The sequence below is a fragment of the Miscanthus floridulus genome, chromosome 11, assembly GCF_019320115.1.
Source record: "Miscanthus floridulus cultivar M001 chromosome 11, ASM1932011v1, whole genome shotgun sequence".
Lineage (NCBI taxonomy): Eukaryota > Viridiplantae > Streptophyta > Magnoliopsida > Poales > Poaceae > Miscanthus > Miscanthus floridulus.
Genome location: NC_089590.1, coordinates 62,107,471 through 62,125,363, shown reverse-complemented (window position 1 = coordinate 62,125,363; position 17,893 = coordinate 62,107,471). Strand labels below are relative to the sequence as shown.

The following is a 17,893-nucleotide window of genomic DNA, read 5'->3' as shown; positions in this document are numbered from 1 at the left end:
CGCGACAGGCCGTTTCATTGGATTTTCTTAGAAAGTTAACAAGTCCGTGCTGATGTGTTATTATTCCAAAAAAAACTTTTTTTTTCTCCAAGAGGTACTGTTACAAATGAATTTGCAGGGAAGCGAACTCAGTATAGCTCAGCTGGATGTGTTTTATTGTGGTGGAATCCGTCCACTCGGATTCAAGTCCTCGATTGGACATGAGTGCTCATATATTTTTTGGATTTTATTTTAGGATTTAACGACCCTATTTTTTTTATATAGCAAGGTCGGTCTAATTTCGAAGATACTCAAGGGTAGGGTGTGTATACGGTGACTTCATTCGTTAACTCAGTTCTTTGCAAGTGTCCATATGGGTAGGGTTATTTTATCGGAGATGCTCGTAGGAGTACGGTGCGTTTGGTAACTTGGTGAGTTTGTGTTTGTCTATACGTGCGTTTATTAGGTCTCGGTAAAAAGAACTGGCAGTTGCAGGGAAAATTCCCAGTTGCGAGGTCTGGTGGAAAAAAAAAACTTGAAAGGAAAATTCCCAAATGCACTAGAGTCGCCTCCGAGAAGCTGCTGTTCCACAGGCCCACGGGCCAAAAGCGATGACAACAGGGCCTGGTTGGGAGTGTCTACGTACGCCAGACGTCCTCCCTGTCACGTGCAGCTGCAGACCTTCCCACCCCATTACCTGATTGCCGAGGGCCGAGGCGGCAGCAGAAAGGCAGAGAGAGGAGCGGCGATGAATATTTGGGCTCTGTTTCGAGGGGGGGGGGGGGGGGGGGGGGGGGTTGTGGGGGAGGAGGAAGGGCGTTGGGGAGCAGGCGGCTATTGCGGCCGCCGTCTTCCTGATTCAGGGCCCCTCCCCGGATCGCTCCAGATTCGCAGGATTTGGGGATCGTGCGTTTGCAGCGTTTCGCCATCAGATTGGGAGAAAAAAAATCAAGGTAATCTCCGTCGATGTCGTCACATTATTGCGTGCTAGGGTTCTTCGCTGGTTCTAGACACGCCGATGGGTTCCCAACTGTGATTTCCATGAGTTTTGGGTTGTGTGGCCGCATTTCGCGTCCTCTCCCAATCGCGTCCCCGTCACAGCGTTTCCTCTACCTCCACGCCGCGGCCCTCCTCCGCGGCTTTTGCGCTCCTTTCCATCTCCATCCGATACGGGGCGATCGGGCCGCCGTTGTTCTTCTCCACTCTGTCGCGCCGCCTTCTACTCGTGGCGTAGACAAATCTCAACCCTAGTGCGCTGAAGGCCGGTCTGCACCGGCCTGGTAGCACCGTCTCGTTGAGCTCTCTCTAGAGGGGATAAGCTGGTGAGGCAAAGCCGCCAAATTTTACATATGACAATCGTACTTTTGTACGCCGCAGGTATGCTGGTGGCCAGGTAGTGGCAAGTTATTGTGGACCAGTAGGGGTAATAGGGCCTTCTGGCCAGCCCTGGAGTTGTCACTGAGAGTAAACCTCAGCTTAAGAGTTGATGAGATTAATAATTTGATGTTATAGCACCATGCAGGTATTTACCTGTAATTCGGGGATGTGTTTGAAATGTGTTCTGAGTAAATCAATTGCATTGCTTGATGTTACCGATACAACATAGTGGCTGATTTGGGAAAATTTGAAAGATAGGTTATGTTGTTTTGAATTGTTTTAAGTAAAGTACATAAGGCATTTGTAACAACTAGATAGTATATTGCACTTCAAAATTAGGCAAGCTGCTACATGCTTGATATGCTCAATGCTAACTGTTTTTGTCTTGAATTAGTCCTCAATCCTATCTGGTTAGGATTAACTTTTTCTGAAAAGCATTATTTTTAAAGAAAGCATTCACCTAGTTCAGTTGAATGTCCCGCTTCTGTTGTTTTTGGTATCTGACTAGCTGTATCCAGTCCAACTGTTGCGATCTTGTCCTACACCCATACTTCTAATCACACCATCCCCTAGTCTACATTCTTCCAAGTCCCAACCTTCCTTTTTTTTCTCTGCTTTCACCTGCTATTCTATTCATGACTATATTGCCATGAGCTGCCTCACTATCCCCGGTGTCACTACCATGCTATCATCGTCAAAGTCCCGTGTCCCCATTGTTAGAGCCATGCCAGTTTTCAAGTTCTTTTGATGTGTAACGGTCATGCTTCCCAAATCCCAATCAAGCTTTTGCATGTTCTTATTGCTTATTGGTTTTACTTTCTTGTTTATATAGGTAATGTTCTCATTATAGTGTTAATGCTTGTTTTGTAAAGTGACCATTGGAAAAAATGTTGAATCTTAAGTTTCCATGCACAGGTGAAGGGGCAAGTTTCTGCAACTTAAATAACTAGAGTGAATATGGCTGACATGAATTTTGATGCGATTCTTGAGGTTCCTGACACTCCTGACCAACAGCAGTCAAAATACCATGTTTCCAGCTCTATTGTTGGGAGGGATGATACAATGGCAACTGCTAATCCATCACCAGTGCGCAAACTTAGAATTAGATTCAAGAACAATTCCCTGCATGGTTCAAGTCAAAATAATGCTTGTAGTGTATTGCGTGCAGCTTCAGATACTGATCATATTTTCAAACAAGCTGAAGCAGCACAGATTCTGGAACTGTCAAAAGACTATAATGCAAAAATTTCCCTAAAGAAATCTGTCAGGACAGGGATATCTGTTGACAATGAAAAGACGGCTGAAAAACATGGCTTGGATCAGAGCAGAAGCATTTCAAACAACGTAGTGTGACTGGGGGAAGGAAACCTACCTTCCAAGCTAAAGATGGAGAGGTTGTTCAGCAAGATGCAAGTCATCAGAATGCAAACTTTCTAGGCATAGGATCAGGTCTTCCTACTATCCCTGTGGGAAAACCAGGAAACAGAACATGCACTAGCACTACTGATATGCCGAAAGGTGTAACAGGTGCTGATGTTTGTCCAGGATCAAGTTCTGGGGAGATCAAAGGGGAAGTGATCACTAACAAGGTCATTGCAGGACCTGCAGCTTCAGATACTGATCATATTTTCAAACAAGCTGAAACAGCACAGATTCTGGAACTGTCAAAAGACTAATGCAAAAATTTCCCTAAGGGCCCGTTCGTTTAGTCTGATTTCCTGCCGGAAAGCTTCCCGGTGATGGTTGGCCGTATAAAATACAGCTACGTTCTGGCCCGGATCGGTTCCGGCACTCCATTCCCTGCAAAACGAACGTGCCCTAAAGAAATCTGTCAGGACAGGGATATCTGTTGACAATGAAAAGAGGGCTGAAAAACATGGCTTGGATCAGAGCAGAATCATTTCGAACAACATAAGTTGTTGTGTGACTGGAGGAAGGAAACCTACCTTCCAAGCTAAAGATGGAGAGGTTGTTCAGCAAGATGCAGGTCATCAGAATGCAAACTTTCTAGGCATAGGAGCAGGTCTTCCTACTATCCCAGTGGGAATACCAGGAAACAGAACATGCACTAGCACTACTGATAAGCTGAAAGGTGTAACAGGTGCTGATGTTTGTCCAGGATCAAGTTCTGGGGAGATCAAAAGGGAAGTGATCACTAACAAGGTCATTGCAGGACCTACAAGCCCTCTGTGTGTTGTTCCTCGAAGGCATGTTGGCCAAAAAAGGCTGGTCCGCAATGGATGTATTTCTCCCTCTAACATAGCCAAGAGAAATGTAAAAGTTGATGAAAAACGGGAAATGTGCTCTTCAAGTGAACATTTGCACCATCCACATCCTCAGCTTGATGCATTTGACAGAAGCAATGTGATTGACCTCACTGATAATTCACCAATAATGACAAGGCAGAGATCTAAAGTGAACAATAAATTGATCCCTGGACACAATATGGACACAAGGGCCACAAAAAAACTGAGAACAGACACAACTGGCAGGACTTCAGTTCCACTGTCCAAATATCATGCAAACAGCAGCAATTGTTCTGAAGCTAATTTATCAGGCCGCAACAACAAAGGAAAAGGAATTAGCAGTGATATCTTGGATAGTGATCAAATTGGAGAAGCTAATTTGAGGGGGTATGTTCTATCTGTTCTCATAAAAGCTGTCTTACTTCATCTCTTTTATGACTGGAATAACTAATTCATTTCATGCTATACTAATTCATTTGAGTATGGTCTTCTCTTCTAAAAGATTAAAACATGGCAATATGGTTTATGTAAGAAATGGTAGTTGAATGAACTGATATAATTACAGTACAGTTAGCTTGATGGACATGGATTACGTTGAAACCCAACTGATTGCTTTAGAAGGCATTTTTTTTGCCCACTCGACTTTGTTTAGCTAGATACCTTATATTTCATATGAAATGAATACTTTGTTTTTTCTGGTCACTATACTGTTGGAGAAGCAACATGTGTTATGTCTTACTTCTACCTCTGTTGTTGCAGGGTTGATCTTAGTACTGCTGGAACTTATGTAAACAAAAACAGTTCTGATATAAACGTGGAGCAAGGTTGGAGAACAACACACAACCACACAAGTAAATTACCCATTTCGTCTATGGGTAACGCAACTAGTTCCAGACGAGAATCTGGATCTTCCATGCGATCTAATCAAAACCATGGATCTGCTGGAGGCAATCATAGCTCAGTTAGTGGAGCAACCCTGATGGTTCCTGATAGGTTAGGGAATAAAACAATAATGATTCGTAAAGGATGGACAAAAGAAACCTCAACTTCTTCTCATACTGGTGAAAGCTCTAGTGCTGTTGACGAACCTAGAGGTTCTCTTCAATCGTCAAAAATATCAGCTGGCAGAAATCATACCAGTCATCAGCATAATATTCCTGTAATAACCATAGATGACATATCCCCTGAAGCTAGACCTAGTTCGAGTGGATTCACTAATGGAACCTCTGTTGATCCGAACATAGAAGCACAATTGGAGTCGGATGAGTTATTGGCTCGCCAACTCCAGGAGCAGCTTTACAATGAATCTCCTCGTTTTGCCCCAACAGAAGAGGTAATTTCTCATCATCTCTCTCTTAAGTACTCCATTCAACATCTTGATGATTAGAAAACAGTCAGATTCTCAGTTTTCCATAAAACAGATTAATGCAATCGTAGCAATGTCACTTCAACATGAAGAAGATACACATCAGACATCTAGGCCTGTAAGGAGGTTCCAAAACAATACTGTGAGAGCACTGAACTCATTTTATGTTTTGCATATGTGTGAGCTACTGACCAGTAGCTCTTATAGCTTTTCTTGCAATACAAGATCTGAATAGAAGTTAATATTTTTTAATATTAAAAACAAGAAATACGCTAACCAAATCTTGCAGAAAGAAAGTATTCTTTATGAAAAAATTCCTTTGCTGTGCTGTCTCTATTGAAATTGACATGTTTAATCCTTTTTTTATTATAGAGAGATGCCCGGGCTTCTCGTTTGAGTTCTTATCAAAATGCTCTTAGGGCTTGATTGGCGACAGCAAACGATATGATTTCCCGTCTGCAGAATACTGCTCCAACACTGGGATTGGTATTAATTCTCCCTTGCCCTTTTTTGTTTTTACTATGAATAATTGAATATCAGTAAAAGAACTTTTTCTGGGTTTCTTTAGACCAACCAACATGTTATTCAGCTTCAATGCATTCAAATCATATGGCAACATTATACAACTTTTTTAGGCTTCCAGTTGTATTACTAGATTATTTTTTGAAAGGCCGTATTACTACATTATTAATATACATTGGAATTTGATTGGTTAAATACTGGATCAGTTATATGTTTGTCTATGGACAAGCACTATCATGCCTTGGCTTCTGTTTGTAGTTTTCTGGTAGATGCTTTGGACTCCTAACTTTACCACAGGGGTGTTCTCAGCTGCTCTCTGTACTCAGTTGTGATGATAGTCTTCATTGAGTTAGCATTTTTTTTGCTACCTTAGATAGAAGATTATTAACAGCTTCTATTTTGCTACTTTCAGGGAGCTGCTTTAGCAAGATATCCTGGTACTTTGCACATTCAACCAAACATTGACTTGTAAGTGATCATTCTACTATTCATCTGTTAGAGTTCCACTCGCCTTCAAGTTGCTTGATTGACTTGAGAATTCAACACAGTCTACATGTTCAATTCATTATATTGCTTGAAATGAAAGTTTTATGTATCTATCATCTATATGTCATTCTTCGTGTGCATATATCATCTTTTTCTCAAGGAAAGATATTAAAAAAATGATTTTATCTTCCGCCTATTCATCTGTTTAAAATCTTGTACTGGGTGGTTTATTTTATCTGCATTTATGCTACTATAGCAATTCTCTTGGACACCCCCACCTCTAAAAAAGGACTATGAAATTTTGAACGTCCTAAAAGAGCACTTGTTGGCTTGTTGCAGAAATGACTATGACGCACTGCTTGCACTGGATGAAAATAAACCACCAGCACGCTGGTGCTTCAGAAAGCCAGATCAATAATTAGCCGCCGGTCAGTAGTTCAGGTACCTTCCAAACTGGTATAAGTTTTTTTTCCTTTCCTCCTTGACTGAAAAATCCTAACTACTTTCCCGTGATTTCCTGTTTCCGACAGTCCAATAGCATTGAAGATCCATGTTCTGTCTGCCTTGAAAATCCTTCTGTGGGAGATACTATCCGGCATATGCCATGCTTTCACAAGTTCCATAAAGAGGTATCCCTCCTGATTGTTATGTTTCAATCACTTTCGCTGAATTTTATCGTGTTTCTGATGTCAAACTGTTTGCACGTTGCAGTGTATTGACGAGTGGCTTAGAAGAAAGAAGCTGTGCCCAGTCTGCAAGTTTGGGATTAATTGAAGTTTCCAGTCGGAGTTCTGATTGGTAGCGGTAGCGACTGAGAGGCTGCAATTTCTCATACTGGATGCTTCCCTGCAGAGAATGTTTTGTCCAAGATAAAAATAATTTATTGCTGTGATCAGTGCTTTCGGGCATCATTTTGTATGCACGCTTTTCTTGCGTTTTTTGTTGTCATGAACCACCAATGGGCATGAAATGGTTAACCAGCATCTTATTAATCATATATGTCGTTGCATATATTTCTTCTATGAAAAAAAGGCGAAGGTTAGGCTCGCCCCCATGTCATGGACCTGGCCTCTATAAATGTGCAGGCATTATTTTACGTTCTTGCACCACGTAACGAACGTGTCTGCATCATGGATTCGTCCCAAAGCTAATTACGTTGTGTGGAGTGATACTTTAATATATGGCAGACAAATTAGTTTACCCATCAGGTTGGTCGGGTGTTAATATATGGCAGACAAACTCATCAGGTTTGCGTTTGCCCGTTGGGAAGTGGGAACGTTAAGCATTGGTTGCGCACGCAGCAGTCATAAATTACAATTAAAAATGAAGACAGAGACATAGAAAGCATGCCAGCAGCAGTGGTCTAGTGGTAGAGTAGTACCCTGCCACGGTACATACCCGGGTTCGATTCCCGACTGGTGCAACCTGTCGTAGATTTTTAATGAAAACTGTTTTTTTCCATTCCAAACGCAAACAATGTATTGCTCTCGAAAATAGTTTTTTTTTTCATTCCTAAAGCAAACAATGTATTGCGCTTGAAAATAGTTTTTTTTTTCATTCCTAAAGCAAACAATGTATTGCGCTGAAATACTTGAGAAGTATAGCGAACACACGCCATTGATGATACAGTTCCCGTAGGATGTACTTCGAAATGCCAAACATTTACTGCTCAGTTTTGGATATGTGTGGATTAGCCTCGCAACTTTTGCGGTTCCGATTTTCTGATGCTGCTCACACTGGGCTTTTGGCTTTGCCTTTTGGCCCTAAAAGCCAAAAGCCCAACCAAATGGGTTGTTTTTGGAGGGTGTTTTTTCAGAAGCAGTTGTTTTTCCGTAGTTCATTTTTAAAAGCTGGTTTGACCCTGCTTTTGGCTTTTGGCTTTTGGCTTTCTGCTTTTCGAAATTGGTGGAATAAAAAGCTCTTCCATAGTTGTTTCAAGAGAGATAAAGATAAAATGTATATTTTATACTTGTTTAACCAAACAGCTTTCAGCTTTTCTACAGCTCACAGCCCACAGCAGCTTTTCCATAGCTCACAGCTTACAACAGCTTTTTCTCACAGCCACAGCTCAACTAAACAGGGCCAGGGCCTTAGGTCGGCTCCCGTATCCTAATTTGGGCTGGTCGGCTCCCGTATCCTAATTTGGGCAGCCGATCCGGGAAGTTGTTGCGTGCTCCAACACCTGCGATCCCCGCACCACTCACTCAACACCCGCGGCAGCGCGTGCGAAGACCACGCGGGTGTGCTCTTCCCATCAGGCAGCAGCAGCAGCCCAGTTCCTGCCCGACCCGCCGCACCGCACGGCCAGAGATCCGGGCGGGTCAAAAGGATCGCGCGCAGGCGCAGTTCAGCAGCAGCGAACACCCAAGCGCTGAACGGGCGCCCGGCACAAGCCAGAATATGGGACCCGCTCCGCGGATCGCACGCGTCCATCGTCTCGGACGGCCGGGGTCGCATCATCCGCCGAGGAGAGCACGAGACGGCCAAGCCAAGCCCGCCCGCCCCCGGGCCGCACTGAACACCGCGCGTGCGAGGAGGCGTCGCGCCGCGCGGCGTCCGCAATAAATCGAACGTCCACGGCCACGCTTCCACTTGCCTCATCGTTCTCGTCTTGTCTTGGTTCTCTCGGCCTCTCGGGGGGAGGGAGTCTCGGCTCTCTTCTGTGCGGCGCTGGCGGAGAAGGGGTTTTGATCGCTTCCTTCGTCTCTCTCTCTCTCGTTGAGGCCTCTTCCTTCGTCTCTCTCTCTCTCTCTCGGTGAGGCCTCTGGCTTGCGCCGCTGCACGCATTCCGTTCTCGTTCGCATCCTCTGCCGCGGTCCTCCGTGCGGAGAGGTTGGGGATTCTGCGGGTTTCCTTTTACTCGTTCTCTCCTCATCAAAAGCGTGGAGGGGTTTCACGGGAAGTACGGGTATGGGAGGTTGTTCTGGGGTCAGTGTGTGTCGGTTCCTTCCGCAGATCCTAACTTTCCATAAGAATCGGTCTGTTGTTTTGCGAACGAAGATCGTATCGTTATACGAGATTTTCGTCTGATTTTTGTCTTATTTTCTTACACGTCTGTCTGAATCTTATTGCCTGAGATTTCGTTTATACCTTTCGCCACGGTTGGGTAAGTTCACGCGACTCTGAAGTCTGAACTATTTCAGGGATTATGGTTTATGGCTACAAGATGCTAGTTCTCTGCAATGCAGGATGCTGCTTTTGCCATCCAAAAGATAGGATTATGGCTATTGGCTACATGTAACATGCTGACCCTGTTCGCTTCTCTTGCAATCTGTTATTTTCAGCTTGTTTTTTCAGCTGAAACAATGTTTTTCTCTCACAACAAATCAGCCGGAACAGTATTTCGACTTATATTTTCAGCGAAGCGAACGGGGCCAAAATACATTTGGCTTTTTATGTAAAAGCATCTTTATAAGATTCCCCTTTTTTCATCTCGATAGAGATTTTCAGCCACTGTTTCCACATTCTGTTTCGCCCTATTCTGATTGAGCGTGATGCTCAGAATTTCGCATGTTATTATGTCCATAAAAAAAGAATCCTGATGTTTGATTTACTGAACTGTCGTAATCTGCACTTCCAGCACAATTTACTAGAGCCTGCGTTGTTGGTGTCAACTCTAGTGAATTCCTTTTTCACCGATACAGTGAAGTGCGTTCCCGAGCACCTACACACCAAGTTGGATATCAATGGAGGGCGGTGTGACCGTAGCAGATAAGGCGGAATTCAAGGAGTGCCTGCGGCTGTCCTGGACACAGCCTTACATCCTTCAGCTTGTGCTGTCTGCTGGCATCGGTGGTCTTCTTTTTGGATATGATACAGGTATCTGAACATGACAAGTTATAACATCGATGCTGGACATTTTTTCAAGACATTTATTTATTTGGTGGTAACTGGTAACCAAAGCTGATTTATAGATGTTTCAATCGACTCCTGTGATTTATTTTCTCACAATTCAGATTTTAGTACTGTATTGAAATACAATAAACCTGACAAACAACATGCATATATATTGAAGGACAAAATGTTCTAGTTTCAAGTTTTCAACTATGAATAACCAATTGCTCGATATCTCTTTCTTGACATTAGTGAAGAAATCAAGAGGAACTGCTTTTAACTTTTATCCAACACCTTGAAATTTTGAAGAAAAAAGTCCAGAAAATTTTATTCTTTATTTGCAAGTTGCAACTGTCATGAACTCATGATGATATTAATCCTGTGGTACACCTTGCATGCTGTGCTTGTTCTTATAAAACGTTTTGACATCCTTACTTCCCATCTTCCATGTCCATCTCATTTACATACTACTCCAGGAGTGGAGTTTAGGTGTTTGATTTATTACCCTGTTGACATTTTATTTGCCAGGTGTCATATCTGGAGCCCTTCTCTACATTAGAGATGATTTTGCTGCAGTGAAAAAGAGCACTGTGTTAAGGGTATGTGTCAATGTTTCCCTTTTCATGCACTGTGGTTCAAGTTTAACTTCAGTTCATCTGACCTTTTCTTCAGACATTAACATTCTAGCTACGCTGATATGTGATGTCACGGACTCACGGTTTATTCCAAATAACAGGAGACAATAGTCAGTATGGCTGTTGCTGGAGCTATAGTTGGAGCTGCATTTGGTGGCTGGATGAATGACAAGTTTGGAAGGAGGCCTTCCATCATAATTGCCGATGCCTTGTTCTTTGCAGGCGCCGTAATCATGGCCTTTTCCCCAACACCTAATATTATCATTGTTGGTAGGGTATTTGTTGGTCTTGGTGTTGGGATGGCTTCCATGACAGCTCCTCTGTACATCTCTGAAGCCTCCCCTGCTAGGATCAGAGGTGCTCTAGTGAGCACCAATGGGCTTCTCATCACTGGTGGCCAGTTCTTGGCATACCTCATTAATCTAGCCTTCACTAGGGTACTCATCACTCAACTAGACCAACTCTTGTCATCTTCTACAAGTTTGAGAAACTTTTTTTTTTTTGAAAAAAGTGGGAAAACATTGTTTTGCAAGAAATAATTGACGTTACCTCCGATACCTGTGTCAGGTGCCGGGGACCTGGCGGTGGATGCTTGGCATTGCAGGGGTTCCTGCCCTGGTCCAGTTCGTACTGATGCTGATGCTTCCAGAATCACCAAGATGGCTCTACAGGAAGGTTGATATTAGTATTTTTGTACAAAAAGTAGTTCTTATGCAAGAATTACTTAGGATTCAAATACCACCCTTTTGTCTGCACCTTACAGATAGTTACATAATAATCTAGTGAATCTTTGTTGCATGCCAACACGAGGAAAGGATTATGCTGCGAAAGGGAAGGAACATACTGACAATTTGCACTTTCTTTGTGAAACGAACAGGGCAGGAAAGAGGAAGCTGCAGCAATCTTGCAGAAGATTTACCCTGCGAATGAGGTCGAGCAAGAGATTGACGCAATGCGCCGGTCTGTGGAAGAAGAGGTGCTCCTCGAGGGCTCCATCGAGCATGGCCTCATTGGCAAGCTGAGGAAGGCGCTGGGCAGCAAGGTCGTTCGCCGTGGGCTATTGGCCGGCGTCATTGTCCAAGTCGCGCAGCAGTTCGTGGGCATCAATACCGTCATGTACTACAGCCCGACGATCGTGCAGCTGGCCGGCTATGCGTCCAACAACACAGCCATGGCACTATCCCTCATCACCTCTGGCCTGAACGCCATCGGCTCGATCGTCAGCATGTTCTTCGTGGACAGGGCAGGCCGGAGGCGCCTGATGCTGATCAGCCTGGTTGGCATCGTCGTGTGGCTCGCCGTGCTCGGCGGCACGTTCCTGGGCGCCGCGCACCACGCCCCACCAGTCAGCGACGTGGAGACCCGACTGCTGGCGAACCAGACCCAGACGTGTCCCGAGTTCAACCCGAACGTCCGCTGGAGCTGCATGAACTGCCTCAAGGCTGCGTCCACGTGCGGCTTCTGTGCTCACCAGGGAGACAAGGCAAGTGCACCATTTCTCGTTCTCGTCTGCAGGGTTGCTGCTGCACGTTCATCTTAACGGAATCGCTTACGATCTCGTCGGAGTTGCAGCTTCTTCCGGGGGCGTGCTTGGCGCTGAACGACGAGTCTCGGCATGCGTGCCGCGCGGACCACCGGGAATTCTACACAGAGGGGTGCCCGAACAACTTCGGGTGGCTGGCGCTGATCGGCCTGGGCGCGTACATCGTCTCCTACTCGCCCGGCATGGGCACGGTGCCGTGGATCGTCAACTCGGAGATCTACCCGCTGCGGTTCAGGGGCATCTGCGGCGGCATCGCGGCCGTTGCCAACTGGGTCTCCAATCTCATCGTGACGCAGACGTTCCTGTCCCTGACCAAGGCACTCGGGACATCGGCCACCTTCTTCCTCTTCTGCTGTGTCTCCTTCCTGGCTCTCATCATCGTCTTCCTCACCGTGCCGGAGACTAAGGGCCTGCAGTTCGAGGAAGTGGAGCGCATGCTGGAAAGGAACGACTACAAGCCCTGGAAGAGGTACCATGGTGGCATCGAGCCGGCAAAAAACAGTGAGATTGGCCTCACCACGCCATGAAATTCGCATAGGCTCTGTTATCTAGATTCGAGTAGCAATAATTCGTAGTGGTAGTTTATAATAGGTCGTCTGCTGATCCCCCTCTAGATTTCGAAGAAGTAAAAAGGAGGCATTAGTCATTGTCATTCAGTTATGAAAATTTGACATTTGATAGCTGATTTTCTTTGTTCTAGAGCATTTAATCTTGATTTTAGCACTGGAGTGGCTTGTTATATTTAATCTTGTTCTAGAGCATTTAATCTTTGTTCTACAACATTCAAAATTGTTTTTTACTTTTTACTTTTTACCACTAGGTAGCGTGCACGTGCATTGCTACGGGACAACTAAACTTTTGTACTAAAAACACACAGATCGCATGATAAGATAACGATACTATGAAATTAAATACCGACGTTAAAATGATATTTAATATCCAAAAAACAAAGTTCATGAAATTAACATAGTCACGTAGAGCGCGGCGTCACATGCTCACAAACTCTACTGTATAGACCTTTTCATTATGCGGCTAAGATAATGTTTTATATCGGCATGAAGAAATCTCCTATATCTGTTTTTTCGTGCATCAATAAATCTATAAATAAGTTCTATTGCATCTCCATACTATCTTTGCGGGTTTCTGAATGCTTCCTCATCTACCCGCTTTTGTAGAGTTCGCTACAGGAAAAGAAGGAATCACGCAGGATAGAAAAGGAGATAATCGCCACAATCAATACGTAATATGATTATTTTTGGTTTTTAGAGATTTGTTTTTGAAAAGAAAAATCAGAGGGAGGGACAGCGCAGCAAGGCGCGAGACCAGAAGGAAAACTACGAGCAATTCGAGACTCAAATCCAAGCGATCGTGGAGAGGAGGGATGGCAGGGTTCGGCGGACCGATGACCAGAGGGATTTTTTCACACGATGACGGTGCCTGTGATTGAGTACGATTGGTTTTGGTTTCATGCCCGCGTGTTGCAACGGGAACAACAAAACTAACACAATCAAGATGATGGTTCATGTCTATATGTTTCCCATGCAATGTTTTTAGTGAACTCTTAAGATTGAACAAGACTAACACAATCAAAATTTTCTTTTTTAAATTAATTTTTTATTGCAAGGTGCTTCGTGATTACAATTATAAAATACTGAAACATAACAAAGTGCTCCGTGATTCAACACCTAAGCTGACTGTTCGCTAGACCTTTTGAGAATGATCTAATCATTGGAGCCTTTCCCTAAGAGGAGGCCTCAAAAACCAGTTTTCTATCATGTTTCAATCGTTGGGGCAGCACCAGCACTCTCGACACGCCTCCCCAGTCGCCATCTCTGCCACCAATGTGACTGAAACCAAACAGCTGTTGCGCTTCAAAGTTGAAACCAAATAGCTGTGGGGCGTGTCTTGTCTTGAGCAACAATAACAGCAGATATAATATCATACGGTGTTCTTGAAGAAAATACCAGGCCTAGACAGAATACCCAACATAACAAACTATAAAGTGTAACAAAGAGGCAAACGAAGATATGTGAAACAATAGACATTGAACTCATTGTCTTTCATTGAATCTGAATTGGTTATATGTTATATGATATGTAGACAGTTTAACAGAGTCATCCACACTTTATTGCGATGCTCATATGACTAAGATGAATTATAGGATTTCCTGAGAGGGTTTCTCACCTCTGCATCTTGTTACTCAATTCAGTGATGTACATTGCAATGCACAAGGATTCCATGATACATCTAAGAGCTAGCCCTCTCTGCTCTACTCTTTAATCTTCCTTACCTGCAGAAAAGAACTAAGATTAAAAACAGGGACGGATTAAACGGAGCACTTTCACAAAGATGGAAGGGCCATAAGCTAATATGACTTACTGACCTCATAACTAACTAATACTAATTACAGTGTATAGTGAAGAAGATTGCTGATGGCCATGCTCATTTGGTTCCTGCATCTGGCCAAATTTCCAACTTCTAGCAATAAAAAATCACGTAGGGGTGCTTGCTAGTCATTTTCCAAGGAGTGAGTTATGTTTTGGCTTGATAATGGTCTTGCTAGTAATCAAGAGAAAAGTAATTACCTAATTGATTGCAATATCAAGAAACAAAAGCTAGTTAAACAAAAAACCTATCGTTCACGTGGTATATGAGGGCTGCTTGGAGGCCACTGCTTGGTGCAGGCGTGGCGCTCATGACTTCATGAGCCCTGGCTTTCTGTATTAGATGTGCGTAAGGAACAAAGGTCCCTAGAACAACATTGCAGAGGAAATATACTTACCTAGATTAGATGTTGTCAAACCAAATTAAACATGACATGATTACCGATAATTAAATGAAAATTAATTGCTTACCATTCCATGGATGAGACGTTGGTGAAGTTGGTTTGAACCCTCTTATGGAGTTTTGGTGGTAGAACTTGGTTCACAATGAGTCACCTTACAGACACTTTCCTATGAAGAATGCAGTCTTGATGGCTTTCCTATCCTCCTAATATCCTTTTTAGCCAAGACACAACAAGAGAGATTTGCCCCCCGATCACGATCAGAAATACAGAGCACCATATCCAACAAAAAACCAGCACTATTTCCTTTGAAGATTGCAATCACTTAGCTACACAGATTGGGAATACAGGCGCCGTCTGGGGTCTGCTGCTCTTTCCAGATCCGGCCAGTGATCATGAGCTTCAGCTCCTTCTAGTCGCCAGCAGAGAAGAACAGTGCCATGTTCCCCTAGATGATGAGGACGTCGTGGCTGTCCCGCACCTTCCGGTGGCTGTCGTGGACGCTCCTAGGGGTGCCCTCCCAGACCATCTTCCTCCAGTTGGCGCCGACCTCGAGGCTGTAGCTATAGTTATTCACCTCATTCTCCTCCCCCATGAAATGGAGGAAGGCCATGTATACAGGTGCCATCCCAAGCTGGATCGCCTCAAAGTGTAGGCACAAGTACTGCCCGAAGCAGTGAAACACCTGCTCAGAATATTTACCAAATCAAATTCACAGTTTATTATTTTATTCTGTGCTAATCCTACGACGAGAATTTTTATTTACCATGAGAGAACAAGCCTACTATAGGTACCTACTATTAGCATCCAAGTGGCGTTTTCAACTTCTCGTGGGTTCAATTTGACATATCTGTGGTTGAATGTGTAGCCGCTATGTATATCAACTTTGTGATCATCCCTCAAATGGGAAACAAGATAAGGGATGTCACCAGCTACGGCACATTCAGAACTAGCATAGGGGCAATTGTATGGTCTTAAGCTGCATTGCGATTCGTGTTTTATCTTGCTGTAGTATGGAAGATTTCTGGGCACCCCAAAGAGTAGTACTTGCAGGGAAGCTCAAGCGACTCCGCTACTTTCTCCGGTGCTAAACATCTGATATCTCCAAGCTCTTGTCTACAGGTAGGGCAACGGTTGTGCACTCTAGCCTTGCATGTGGAACACAACGTATGCCCGTTTTGGCACTGCAAATGCAATCAAGTATGTGAGATCAATATCCGAATGCCAAATGCAATAAGTATATGAGAACAACATCTGAAAATAGAAAGCTTTAAACATTAAATAATCTCTCTCTTTTTTCACTTTACATAGTCTCTTAGAGTGTCAATTGCAGGCTATTAGAACCAAGTGCCGTATACATTAACAAGGAAGGTGACATATTCACAATAAAATTCCCTTGAAAGCATACAACCATAAATTGTATAACTTATCTTCTTCAATCATGTCTCCACTCACAGCCAACATATTCTTATTAGCATATTTTGTTTACTTCGCTAATATTTCATATGCATGACAAAACTTTGCTTCAGTGCGCTCCATGCTGTGCAAAGTGTAATATGAGTTAGTGGCACTGCCAACCCTGATGCTAGAATTGCTCTACTTGTACTACTGTGGCATTCACATAACTATAGAAGGGAGGTTGATTGGGCCACCATCAATTATGCATCCTCCGCCCAGACAATCAATTCATTGACAAATCTGCTCAACAAAGAAAATTGGAGCTAGAAATAGAACACGATAACGAAAGGTTGCAACTTGCACAGAGGTGACAAGTTACAACCACAAATCAAATCAAAACAAGGTTGTAGGGCACCAAACTTCTGAAGGTTAGGAGTTAGGACTCAGGGGGCAAAAATCCCAGGACAATTTAGCAGCCGTGAGTCGTGACCTGCTAAATAAATTCTCTTGAACTCTATTTTTGTGCAAACTAAATGGTTAACCCAACGAATTGTCATCAGAAAGTTGAGTTTTCTTGTTCATGTCCGTGTGTATTTAGGCTGAGACGTAGCTAGCATGTTGGGAGTGCTAAAAAAATGCTAAATGACGGTAGCACAAATACAGATGATTGTTAAGTTAATTCAATAAATTTTGTGCTGGAGGAATGGAGGACGATGGTCGTCGAAATTACCATCTCGTAAAGTCAAATCCCCACGCATTATGCTACTACTACAGGCGAAGGGGAATTCCCCATTCGAAATCAAAGAAGACAATCGATCCATTCAAGCAGAGCAGGCAGCCAGGGCAAATGGATCAATTAATGAAGGAAACGAAGAATAAGGAGAGGGGAGCGCGGGGGCGACCTGGTGGATCGCCGGGAACATGGAGTTGGTGCAGACGGGGCACTCGAGCAGCTCGTGGACGCCGCCATTGGTGGCGGTCTTGGGCCAGGGCCAGGCGGCGGTGGCAGGCAGCGAGACGCAGTCGACGTCCATGGCCACCCGCTGGCCTGCCTCCGCTCCCTGGGCTCCAGTATAGGGGGACGTTGGACGGACAGTGCGGTGCGAAGGGAGGCTGGGGCGGCTCGGGGGTCCGGCGCTTTGTCCCTGGAGAGAGGACCGAAGGCGGGGGCGCACCGCGGATCCAGGGCCGGGCAGCTGCAGCGGTGGCGTCGGGCAGCGAGATGCAGTCGACGTCCATGGCCGCCCGTCGGCCCGCCTCCGCTCCCTGGGCTCCGGTAGAGGGGGATGCTGGACGGACGGTGCGGTGCGGAGGGAGGCTGGGGCGGCGCGGGGGTCCGACGTTTTGTCCCGGGAGAGAGGACTGAAGGCGGGGGTGCCTGGCTATAATGGCGCTGTCGGCGGGGGAAGGCAGACCGAGGGAGCGATGGGTGCGGGAACGCAGGTGTGGGTAGACGGACGAACCAAAACAAATGTCGCACAAAAAAAATATCTCTTTGTTTTTTTAGTTGTAAGGAGATTTGGTGATGAAGATACATTATGCACTTCACTACATTAATTAAGATAAAATAAGACCCTGTTTGGATCACAGAAAAAACACAGGAAGAACAAAGGAACCAAGTTTCTATAGGCTTGCGTTTGGAACAAAGGAAGGGATAGAAACCGTTCCAAAGGAAAGGTGATAAAATCTGCGTTTTTGGACGAATGGAAAATTGAGGTCTGA

General features: G+C 44.5%; 1 protein-coding gene and 2 pseudogenes across 1 annotated transcript; 2 read left to right on the top strand and 1 right to left on the bottom strand.

Annotated features, from left to right (window-relative positions):
- The first annotated feature begins 797 nt into the window (after window positions 1-797).
- On the top strand, window positions 798-7,028 carry LOC136490944 (uncharacterized; annotated as a pseudogene).
- Window positions 7,029-9,258: 2,230 nt separating this feature from the next.
- Window positions 9,259-12,668, top strand: LOC136490942 (probable inositol transporter 2). The gene is made up of 6 exons (XM_066487143.1): window positions 9,259-9,795; window positions 10,339-10,409; window positions 10,547-10,882; window positions 11,013-11,120; window positions 11,323-11,928; window positions 12,018-12,668. Exons 1-6 carry the CDS (start codon window positions 9,663-9,665, stop codon window positions 12,513-12,515), a joined length of 1,752 nt encoding a protein of 583 aa, XP_066343240.1. The 5' UTR covers window positions 9,259-9,662; the 3' UTR covers window positions 12,516-12,668.
- A 2,430-nt stretch (window positions 12,669-15,098) lies between these two features.
- LOC136493651 (E3 ubiquitin-protein ligase SINAT3-like) lies at window positions 15,099-17,410 on the bottom strand (annotated as a pseudogene).
- Between the last annotated feature and the right edge of the window lie 483 nt (window positions 17,411-17,893).

Excerpts from the sequence above, each read along its gene's own strand:
- LOC136490942 (XM_066487143.1), top strand. The coding sequence starts at position 9,663 with ATGGAGGGCGGTGTGACCGTAGCAGATAAGGCGGAATTCAAGGAGTGC. Across the intron at positions 11,121-11,322 it reads CAAGATGGCTCTACAGGAAG|GGCAGGAAAGAGGAAGCTGC; the intron begins GTTGATATTAGT and ends TGAAACGAACAG. Across the intron at positions 11,929-12,017 it reads GTGCTCACCAGGGAGACAAG|CTTCTTCCGGGGGCGTGCTT; the intron begins GCAAGTGCACCA and ends TCGGAGTTGCAG.